Source organism: Octopus bimaculoides, chromosome 11, assembly GCF_046866305.1.
Source record: "Octopus bimaculoides isolate indiv1 chromosome 11, ASM4686630v1, whole genome shotgun sequence".
Classification (NCBI taxonomy): domain Eukaryota; kingdom Metazoa; phylum Mollusca; class Cephalopoda; order Octopoda; family Octopodidae; genus Octopus; species Octopus bimaculoides.
The window spans coordinates 8,799,348-8,811,847 of NC_142938.1; the positions used below are offsets into that span (position 1 = coordinate 8,799,348).

Here is a 12,500-nt window from a genome sequence, read left to right on the forward strand (position 1 = left end):
CCGGTTGTCTAACTCGATTGATTTATTCAAACTGTGCATCAGACATTCGCTATTCTCTGATTTTTAATTCTTTGTGGTTCTTTATAATTGTCTTTAATTATTCGTTCAATGAGAACTGGTTAACTAAATTTTATATTTTCTTTAGTGTGGGAAAAAAAATGATTGACTAAAACTGTAGAACGGCTTGTGTGATTAATAAAATTGGATAAAACATATAGAAATGAATGATTGTCATCAATTCGTAATGATTTGATTGTGTTGAGTTCTCTGCTGTGTTCTCACTGAGTTAAGTTACTTCACTTGTCTTGACCAACGTAAAGATCCATATTTAATAATGAAGCTATTAACTTGGAAACAGATGATGTTGTAGCGTGGAAATTTCGAAATAAAATTTTTTGAAATTTGATGCATCTGATGAGCCTCTTGCAATTAATTACGAACCGATCAGAACTGCATTTATGCAGTAGATCGATCTGCTAGAAATACCCCCATCCACTCACACACTTAAGGGAGAAAAAACCCAAACTTGGATCTAAACAAAACGACAATCGTTCACATTTTCAAATGTACAATGGAAATGCCACTATAGCGAGCTTTCGGTATTGGTATACAGAGTGTCCGTTGAGAGGAGACGATGTCATTCAAACTCCTTTTCAACCTAGTCTCTTTATCTATGTCATGAAGGAAGGTTGTGTAGGTGAATGATGTCGTACAATACAGCCATCTTTTTTTTCCGCAGAAGAAAGGCTAAGAAGCAATTGGTTCTTTTGCTGAGTATTGTAAATTTACAATAGCTAGTTCGAAGGTTCGATTCTCATATTATTGTTGAGAGGATAATCGCCTGATCTCTCCTTGTCTCTCTCGCTCTCTCGTAAATATCTATACAGGGTGATTGAAAAGTAAATCTCTATTTTAAAATACTTATAAATTATTTATTAGTTGTAATTTTTATTTAAAAAATTGGATATGCGAAGAAAGCTTTTAGTATAACGTTTTATTTATACTTAAAAAAACAAGCACAAAAAGTTTGAGAAAAAAAAATTACAATTAAATAAATAAATATTTATAAGTATTTTAAAATAGAGTTATTTTTCAATCACCCTGTACATATCAGAAATTTAGGTGACAAAAATATTCCATTTATAACAGTATATATTTGTGATTATGGTTTATGATTTAGTAGTGTACACCGACACTTATCCAAAGAAAACGACAACACTTAGATGGAGGCAGGTGTCACAAAACATATTGATTCACAAATATCGAGGTTTTAAATTAGAAAGAGAGGTCGTTCGGTGCAATATTTGTGAGGTGTGTATGTATGTGAAAGGGCTTCGTTTATTTCAGTTAGGGTTTGTTTTTACACGCATTTATCAATTTAGAGGGGAGTTCAGTCAGGGGCTAGGTGTGTTTAAAAAAGAAAATGTTAGGTGAAATGGCAGTGTATGTGTCTGTGTGGCGGGGGCAGGGTGTTTTTTTGGGGGGGACTAGATAGGAGTGGACAGGTATTTTAGGAAGGGGGCAGAATGTGTGTTACAAGTTGAACTCGGAGTAGAACGGGGATGAACTAGAAGACTACACAATGATTGGGGGTGGGATGATGGTGGGCAACTCCGATAAAGATGAGTGAGATGATGGTATTTACTAGATGTGTTGCCATTGTTGTTGAAATGGCCTCATAATACACCCATTTTCTCGTCGTCAGGGTGGAGTGAGCGTGGGAATTGAAGGAAGGCGAGGATCGTAAAATGGAGGGTATGGAGAGTGAGGAAGAGAAAGAGAGAGAGGGAGGGGGTGGGGGTAAACACATGGTACAAACAGCAATTGAAAAACTCTCCTTGTTTTGTTGCCACTGGTCGGTTGTGTGTATTGAGTGCGTGTGTTTGTATTTAGTGTTATGAATGTGTGTATATGTTGTGTTTCTGTATGTTTGCTTTATTTTGTGTATGTGTATTTTGGATGACGACTGTTGGGTATAATTTCATTCTCAGCAAATATGCGTGATTTGTGTAGGTGGGTATTCACGAGCTGGCCGAAACTTCGAAGTCACTGCCAACAACGTTCTTGTTTAAGAATAATAAATTTGCATCCTACAAAGTATACAGTAACCCATTAGATTAAAGTAAAATTATTTTTATTATAACTGAACTTAAAAACAAACATTAACACACACACACGCACAAACACACACACACACACACACACACACACACACACACTGTGTGGGTGGGTGGGTATTTATTCTGCGTGTACATCAGGTATGCACTTGACTGTTATACACACACACACATATATACACACACATGCATAGATTCATATATCATAGGCGCAGGAGTGGCTGTGTGGTAAGTAGCTTGCTTACCAACCACATGGTTTCGGGTTCAGTCCCACTGCGTGGCACCTTGCACAAATGTCTTCTACTATAGCCTCGGGCTGACCAAAGCCTTGTGAGTGGATATGGTAAACGGAAACTGAAAGAAGCCCGTTGTGTAAATGTGTGTGTTTGTGTGTCTGTTTGTCCTCCACCCACATTGCTTGACAACTGATGCTGGTGTGTTTACGCCTCCGTAACTTAGCGGTTCGACAAAAGGTACCAATAGAATAAGTACTAGGCTTGCAAAGAATAAATCCTGGGGTCGATTTGCTCGACTAAAAGGCGACACACACACACACACACACACACACACACACACACAAGAGAACGTGTGTTAGTTGTCAGATTGTTTATTACTGTGTAGTTTTAATGTATGTACGTGTATTTTGACTACGTGCGCATAAACGTTTCCATTTTCTGTATGCATGTGAGATCTGTTGTGTATAATGTGTATTTGAGAAGACTTCATGGTTTTTGGGGTGTGTTTGTATGTACGTAAGCGGCAGGACTGAGTAGTTAAAAAAAAAAAAAAAAATACACCTACCCACACTATCGAATTAACTCTATACCTTTCCCTGATTTATTATGAAATTAATAATAATAATAATAATAATAATGATGATAATGATAATAATTTGAGGCTCTGCTAGCTTCTCTGTTGACTTCTGAAGTGGGGAAGAGGTACACGTGTTGTAATCTATTGTGTTGATTGGCAGCCATTGTTATATGGTTGGCCGACAGGGGGCGCGCTGAGTGGCTGTGTATGATATGAGTCAGAGATTTTCAATGCAGCTCAGTAAAGCTTTTCTTCTTTTCAAACATTCATTTAAAAAATTTTTTCTCCTCTTCTAAATCTATTTACAGATGTAGGGCTAGAAGAGGGTGGGTGTTGCCTATCCCTTTTTTTTTTGTATTGTGTGTGTGTTTTTTTTTTCTGGTACTGGTACAACCCTGGGAAAAATGGCCCAAAAGGGTGGTTTCTTGTATGCAATTGTAAAAGTTGTTTACTTCCACCAGTTCCCCCCAAATCCTTCTTTTCTGTTGCTTTCTTATTGTTCATGTTCTAGATGGCGTTCTCATTTCTTTTGTTAGCACACAGACTATTGTAACAATATTTTGGAAGAGATAAATGAAATAGTGAGGCGTGATAGTTTTAAACATCATAACAGATTTGTGTGCGTATAATAACAACGATGATGTTGAGTCCTTTGTTAGTTCTGACTGGACAGGTCGTCATCTTTTTTGTCAGTTTCGTCTTAAGGCGTGAGCAACACTGGTCAGTTACCCGAGGTTCCCACGAGTCTAAGAACCCAACGCTAATTTAATATGTTGCTGTGTATGTAAGGGGCTTTTGCATATTGCTTCGTGGTGGGGAGGCATATAATTATGTTAAAATGGCCCTACTTTTACATATCTATGGCTATATTATCTAATTTAGTAGATCTTAAACTTTTGCAGCTCAGCGTCCACTTTTCACGCAATAGCGTTTTACAAACGCTCTTCCCTATATCTTGAAAAACGAACCAAACAAGAGCTGCAAAATATTTTAATAAAACAGAATCTAATTTGTTGCAGTGGTTTATCATCCATGTTTGATTATGCTATGCCACCCAGTATGTGCCTCTGTTTAGAGTTCGTGTGGGTAGTGCTCTTTTATCAAGTTCTTTTTATGGTTAAAAATCTTAAAAATGAGGTAACTTCCTCTTAGTTCGATTTTAAAAGAGTAGGCGGATGTGGGAAGAGGGGTGATGCTGAACGTGTTAAATATTTAGCTGTGGAATGGGAAAGGAGCTAAAATGGCCGAATCTCGCTCCAGCACACCAATACAAACAAATGACATACATGTGAATATTCAAACGACTCCCTTGACAGCGCATTATCCCAACCGGGGGCATTAGTGTCTGGGACCTAAGTCAAGCGAGGGCTTTTTGTTTGTTTGTTTGTTGGTTTGTTGCTTTCATTTTTTTCTCAATAAACAAAAAGGCTTCACCGGAAGTTACTGCTTCATCAAAGGCATTTCTTTGTATGTATTCATTCATTGTTTCCCCCCCCCCCTATTTATTTCTCTCCATCACCCCCTCCCCGTTTCACATACTTTTGATGCATTTCGCATTTATTTCTATGTTCATTATTCTGCGGATTCCACTGAAGCTATTTTACCCAGTGGAGTTGGGTATTTGTTTGTTTGTTGTTATTTACACTCCAGTATGGAAGTAACAGGAAATACCCAACGTTATTTCCGCTGAATTTCCTACGTCTCTAACCATTTACATTCATCACCATTGATAAAGAACTTACTGTTGAAAATCGAGGCGCAATTTTCATTAACATTACTAGATTAATGGCGTTGTTATTTTCATATTTCGAAGCTTCCACAACTCGCCGGCTGATTTTATTTTATAGAGAAGTAATGGCGAAGCGGATAAGTCATTGCCTCGTTGGTCTGATTTCGTACTCTCTCAAGTTATTTTGTTCATCCTCATCAAATTTTATCTGACAATAATGAAACTGTATATCTCAAATGGAAAGATCGTAGTTCAAAGTATCGATAGTTTGTATTCCATCAACATGCTTTGCACTAAATCTAGTTAATCTATTTGGAATAGGTACCGCATGCGTGGACGAAACTTGGTAGAAGGAACGAAAGCAGTTAAATTAGTTTTGTTTGTTCGTAATCATCATTATCATCGTCATCATCATCATCATGCCCTGGACATAACTGTCTCGAGTCTTAGGACTCACAGAGCCAATTACCGGGTTTCCAGCGCGTATTTAGTGACCGAGATAACAATATTGCCCCTGTGCGGGACAGCAGGTCGTCTCAGGGTTACTCATTTGCATCTGAGCAACGTGAAATGAAGTGTTCTGTTCCCTGTTCGGGAATCGAACCCACGATCTTACGATCGTGAGTGCAACATCCTAACCACTAAGCCACTTTACTTCTTTGTATTGCTCTGATTATTGCTGTGAAATTTATTGATTGGCCACAAAAATACATTGGGGGAAAACTATATTAAATAATTTTCATCAAAATTCCTATAGATGTATTGTCTGCAGAATTAATTCTCGAAGTGGACACTAGAGAGCGCTGGAATTGCCCAAATGGTGGGGCGATATGAGTGAAGGCATTTATAAAGGGCTGTTAAGTTTATTGTTACATTTTTTTAATTTCCCGTGTTATTTTCTAGCATTGTGAGACATCCTTAATAAAACAAGGGGCTCTGAGAAACGAGGTGTAAAGTCAAGGGGGCGATGAACTAATAGCGTATTGCAGTCACTGAGAATCGTTATCAGCTCGATCCCTAATCAAAATATTTCTTTTAATGTTTCTTTTAGACCGCTCCTCTCTTTCTCTCTCTCTCTCTCTCTCTCTCTCTCTCTCTCTCTCACTCCCCCCCCCCACATCTGGGGCAGGCATGGCTGTGTGGTTAAGAAGCTTACTTTTGTAACCATGTGATTTTTGAGTTCAGTCCCATTATGTCGTACTTTGAACAAATGTCTTCTACCATGACCTCGGGTCGACCACTGCCTTGTGAGTGAATTTAGTAGACGGAAACTGTGTGGAAGCCATCATAATGTGTGTGTGTGTCTTTGTGTTTGTGTCCGGCCACCACTTGACCATCAACGTTGCGTTGTTTTCGTTCTCGTAACTTAGCGATTTGGCAAAAGACTCCATGTCAATTCAACGGTGAAAGTGTTCTCGCTGTTTTACCTCAGATTGCCCCAAATTGAAAAAAAATGTATCACTAAAGGCTCTATACCCGTGACCATCTTATATACATATCATCTGTATACCAAGGACAACTTTGTCCAATATAAACTTCTTTAAGACGGTTGTAGGATTGAGCGAAAATTGATTGTTATCTCTAACAGGTAGAGCGACCATGTAGAGGCTCTCTTGATGGTCTGGCCTGGCTCTAGAGAAGGACAGAGTATATAAAGTTCATCAGTTTAATGTAGCCATGTTTAAGTACACTAACGAACACACGTTTACAAGCCATAACTCTCCCGATTTCTTCTTTCGTGCAGCGTGCGTAAATGGTTCTGCACACATACTGGATATTTTAAAATATCAAAGTTACTGAGCTTATCCATGTTTCCTTTTAAGACGATAGGATGTGATTTGAGGGTGATATGACCGCTCAGAAATTTCCTAGTTCATTTGTGCTGCTTATCTGTACTATTTATACTCCTGTTTATTCCTAACAATTATCATAGCAAAAGCATAATTGACGGCTGTATTACCCTACCTATTACCTATCAGTGAGTCAGACCGTCTTTCTCCCTCATACGTTTCTCTCTCTCTCTCTCTCTCTCTCTCTCTCTCTCTCTCGATGGGAAGGTGATATAGAATTGATGGAATTATGAAAAGATTAGTTTGTGTTCAAGGACCAAAGACTTGAAAAAGTTGTGGACAGAAACTTTCCTCAACTCGGTTTTTAATTTTTTTTTTATGTAACACGGATGTCGTCTGCATTTGAAACATCCGACTTCTTATCTTTTGAGCTAGTAAATAAACATCATATTAATCCGATATGTTATAACAACTACACTGATTTAAATTGCCTTTTGTAATGACGTTTTAATATTGACTTTGTTTTCTTTTCTTTTTAGTGTCGTCTGATTCCCACATTTGATGAAGAAGAAATCTTTAAAGGTCGGAGTTGAGTAATACCTGAACAGGTTGTGACTAGAAATTTTAAGCTAAACAAAAAAAAAACAAAAAAAAAAAAAAAAACTGCCAGCATTATGTTGGTGGCCAGAGACGAATTCCAAAGCAGCTGTTGCTGTACTGAATATCCCCAGGATTCCATACCTTTGGACCTCAGCGCTTCTTCACAAAATAATCAGAATGCCCAGACTTGTGAAATCGTAGTAAGTGATGGCGCAAAGTTCACCTTAGATTGTCATGCCCTTTCAAGGCACAGTGGTTATTTCCGTTGGTTATTTAAAGATTCCTATCCCAATAATCGGTCACCGATTACCTTAGACAATATTAACCGGACTGAATTCCAGAGAATTTTAGATTATATTAACACGGGTAGCATTGACCTTGATATGGTAAACATAGAAAATGTTTTACAAACTTGTCAGTACCTTTTACTAACACAGCTAACTGGATATTGCGAACAGTTCCTCCTCACCAAATTAGACACACACTGGCTACAGATTTTAGGGTTAACTGGTGAGTTTTGCTTGCTTCTTGTTGGACCAGCGCTGCTCGATTTCCTAATGAAAAAATTCGAAACTATTAGCAAAGATGTCGACAGGTTTAACCGAATCCCTTTTGAAGTTCTTTTTTCATTGGCCCAGAGCCCCCAACTAAAAGTTCCCTCTGAATTCTTTCTTTTTAAACAGATTGTGAAATGGATAAATTATGATTTTGAGGCACGAGCTGATTGCTTTGACCATTTTATGACGGTGGTACGACTTCCAGTAATGTCACGAGACGAACTCGAAGAAGTAGCAATGCATTTCAATCCCTGCGTTTATACACCAGCACTGCACATGTTACATTTTTTGCTGAATAACTCTCAACAGACATGACAGAATGGCGAGTGTAAAAAAAAAAAAATGGCCGAATATATGAGACCGGATTGACAGCCATCACAAATTTTGAACTTCGAATTCAGAACAAGCATTTCATTATGTCTCTTGCTTAGAGGTCACGTAATTCTGCTTCGCCTCAGCTGACCAAGCTGTTGATAATCACCGTATTTGATGGCATTAGCCCTTAAACGGCAGGAAAGGTTTGCATGAGTGGGGATGCCAAACATGGAAAAAAAAAAATTATTTTTGTTATGAGGAGTTTTTGTGTTTATTTTCACTTAAAACTATAATAATTGTTGGTCTCTCGCACAATAAAATTTACAATCTATTATCGAAAAGTGCCGTAAAATATTCACTTTCCTTTGCATCCGGCATGAGCATAAATTCATTTGAGACACCCGCATTGTAAGAATGTACATCAGTTGGTAATGTCTCTTGTTCTCTTATGGAACATCAATTGATGATGTCCGCCGTTTTAAGGGTTAAAGAAAGACGCATGGGTATATTAGAAGCACTCTAATTTCAGCAGAGCATATTCAGGAAAAAGAAAAGGAAATGTACATTAAAGCATGTAATAGAGGCTCATTTTCAGCTACAAGATCCACGGTGTTTTCTTTTCTTCTGAAAAAGTGCGTCTTATATGCCCTCAAATACAGTAGGCACTGAGATCGTCTGAGAATGTTCCTTGCTCTCTGCATTATGCTGCTGCCCTGTTTGTGGAGAGATTGACCTTTTGCCCACTTTGTCATGAAACCAGTACAAACCATTGGTCTTTATTAGGTCTTTGAGACGTTTATCGTTATTTTTTCCCCCACTAGGATGGCAACCATCTCCCAACAAAACAGATATTTCTCTGTTACCTTAAACAAGTAAATTATCGGGATTTGTTTTCTTTCTGTTGCCAGAAATAAGTTTCTTTGTCAAACCAGCCTTTTTTTTTTCTTTCATTTTGCCCCGAGAAGACCTGTTAATTACTATGGTTTCTTGACATACAGCAAATATATTTTGCTGTTGTCCATTAATGTTTTGTTCTGTCGTCTGACCCACTCTTTAACAATCCATCCATGGGCAATCTTTCGGTAAAAGTCTTTGACATCACGAACGACATTGTGTCTCATCTGCTCGACAGAGCTGAACTCTCAAACACACACTTGCACACGCACACACACTCATGACTGACGTCATTTATTAATACCGAAACATTGCCCAGTCACGTGTATTATTACGGTAAATTTTAAGTCAAGTACTTATTCTATCGGTTTCTTTTTATTGAAGGAAGTTACGTGGAACGTAACCAACCATTACACGGTGCCATACGGTAAAAGACAAACACGAAGACAATCTCCATATATATATCTTCAAATATGTGTGTGTGTGTATAAAGAGAGAGAGAACATTCGGGTTCAAATTGTATTTTTTAATTTTACTTTTTGTTCAGGATCTAAACTTGATGAAATTGAAATAAAATTTAAAATTTAAAATTTCACCTTTTAATAGGAGAAATTCTATCGAAAACAAACTAAAAGTCTGGATCCGATTCAATAACAAATAAATTTTTTATATTTTATATAGAATTTCGATAAATGATCGACAAATTTCAATTTCTTCTTCATTTTTTTTCTCTCGTTTTAATTACAGTTTATAGACAAGTTTATGTTTAACAATGAGTTGGCAGAATCGTTAAGCACGCCGGGCGAAACGCTTTACTCTTTTACTTGTTTCAGTCATTTGACTGCGGCCATGCTGGAGTACCGCCTTTGGTGGAGCAAATCTACCCCATGACTCATTCTTTGTAAGCCTAGTACTTATTCTATCGGTCTATTTAGCCGAACCGCTAAGTTACGGGGACGTAAACACACCAGCATCGGTTGTCAAGCGATGTTGGGGGGACACAGACACAAACATATACACACACATACATATATATATATATACATATATACGACGGACTTCTTTCAATTTCTGTCTACCAAATCCACTCACAAGGCTTTGGTCAGCCTGAGACTATAGTAGAAGACACTTGCCCAAGGTGCCACGCAGTGGGAATGAACCAGGAACCATGTGGTTGGTAAGCAAGCTACTTACGTTCTGAGTTCAAATTCTGCCGAGGTCGACTTTGCATTTCATCCATTGGGGTCGATAAATTAAGTACCAGTCAAACCCTGGGGTTGATGTAATCGATTCATCCCCACCACCCCAAATGGCTGCCCTTGTGGAAAAATTTGAAACCATTATTATTATTATTATTATTATTATTATTATTATTATCATTATTATTAATTAAGGCGGCGGGATGGCAGAATCGTTAAGCACGCCAGGTGAAAATGCTTAGCGATATTTCGCTCGTCGCTACGTTCTGAGTTCAAATTCCGCCGATGTCGACTTTGTCTTTCATCCTTTCGTGGTCGATAAATTAAGTACCAGTTGAGTACTGGGGTCAATGTAATCGACTTAACCCCACGTCCACCCCAATCCGGTTTTTGTGCCTATAGTAGAAAGGATTATTATCATTCTTAATCGGCAGAAAATACAGACTGACTCCAGGATTTAGTTTTGCGCATTGGCTCTCATCAAACATGTGTATATAAAGGGACAATTTACATGTATTTGTGTATATAAGCATACAGTTATATGTATTTGTGTATATAAAGGTACGAATTATATGTATTTGATGTATAGAAAAGTACAAATTACTTGTGTTTGTGCGTATAAAGATACAAATTATGTTTGCGTTTATAAAATTTAAGATTACATGTTTGTGTATATAGATATGCAAATTAAGTATTTGACTGTACAAAGTTACAAATTGCGTATATAAAGTACAAGTTAATATGTTGCTTGCATAATTGTAAAGTTTCTACTTAAGTGAATTAAGGTACAGATTATGTGTGTGTGTGTGTGTGTGTGTGTGTGTGTGTGGAGGCGCAATGGCCCAGTGGTCAGGGCAGCGGAATCGTTGTCATAGGATCGCAGTTTCGATTCCCAGACGAGGCGTTGTGAGTGTTTATTGAGCGAAAACACCTAAAGTTCCACGAGGCTCCGGCAGGGGATGGTGGCGAACCCTGCTGTACTCTTCCACCACAACTTTCTCTCACTCTTACTTCCTGTTTCTGATGTACCTGTAACTCAAAGGGTCAGCCTTGTCACACTGTGTCACGCTGAATATCCCCGAGAACTACGTTAAGGGTACACGTGTCTGTGGAGTGCTCAGCCACTTGCACGTTAATTTCACGAGCAGGCTGTTCCGTTGATCGGATCAACTGGAACCCTCGACGTCGTAAGCGATGGAGTGCCAACAACAATATGTGTATGTAAAAGACACCCATGCGTATGTGTGTGAAAATTCACAAACACATTGTGTATGTGAAAAATAATAGCTGAAGTGCCTCTACGTCTGTTTTTTTTTCAATAAATAGTCAAGTGTTTGATTTTGATGATAATATAAATAACTGTATCCTACAAAATAATGCCACAGCAGAGAATTATATACCAAGACTATTTTTTGTTCTGTTTTTCTACCTCTATCACCACTGGGACTGTAGAAATGTACAAATAAAACATTTGATATTTTTTGTTGTTGTCTTTATTAATTATCATATGAAGTTATGTGAGGCTGTTTGTGTCGCATGTAGAACTAGTCTAAATATCAAACAAGTCCATCGACAAGATGGCTCCGTCGTCCTCTTTGATCGAGAAGACTAGTAGTTTCCCTGTCTGATGCATATAAATTCCCAACCGCTCTTTTCATATTTCCTGGCGTCTAGCAAGATCTTGACGTTGCTGCACGGAGTGAGCCAGAGATGGATACATTTCCCATTCTGAAGCAGCAGGGCATTGAGGCTCCCGGATGAGCTGCTAGAGAGTACTTTTTCGCTCTTGACTTGATGAATTCTCCATAAACATAGCAAAGTGCATCTGCCGGATGCTTACAACCACTTGATGCCATCTGTGACGAATGCAGCTTTTAACGACGACTTGTCTCCACTTAGACATCCAAAAGTAAACTGAACTGTTGAGTTTACAATCCTTGTATTTATACTGCCATCTATGTTGCCAGAACGTTCTAGGCATTCTTAAAACTTTTAGAAACTTCTCAAAAGTTCCTGAAATTCCCTAGAAAGTTCTAGAAAATTCTGCTTCAGCAACTCAGCACTAAATCTGTCTGAAAATGTAATGGAAAATAGGCCAGTTTCAAAAGACTGATGTCAAGGTAACTAAAGCAGAGCTTGAAAGGAATAGCAGACATTTCCTTTGATTTCTAGATAGAAGCAAATAGGAAATAATACTCACTGACCAAAGACTAAATAAATAAATAAATAAATAAACAAATAGAATGAAATAAAAATTTTATTACGCAGTTTCATATATCAACTTGATTAGGGCTGATCCGGAACTAAACAGTAATGAAAGTAAAGACCATGGGTTCTAATTTAGGCACTTGACAAGCAGTTTTAAGTGGGGACGTTAATCGACACCATCGAATCCAGTACTTGGCAAGTACTTTAGTTTATCTATTGCGGTGGGATGAAAGTTGATCTCGGCGGCATTAGAACTCAGAATGTAAAAACTCATAACT

The 12,500-nt window shown here is 38.0% G+C and overlaps 1 protein-coding gene across 5 annotated transcripts in view; it reads left to right on the forward strand.

Moving 5' to 3' along the window:
- LOC106880003 (kelch-like protein 17) overlaps positions 1–11,496 on the forward strand; it is a 45,868-nt gene extending 34,372 nt beyond the window's left edge. For all 5 annotated transcript variants that reach the window (XM_089359415.1, XM_089359413.1, XM_089359414.1 and 2 more), the window contains exon 2: positions 6,989–11,496. In XM_089359415.1, coding sequence (XP_089215541.1) covers positions 7,124–7,921 — 798 coding nt within the window. In that variant the 5' untranslated portion in view covers positions 6,989–7,123 and the 3' untranslated portion in view covers positions 7,922–11,496. The remainder of the gene's footprint in view (positions 1–6,988) is intronic.
- Positions 11,497–12,500: the final 1,004 nt, after the last annotated feature.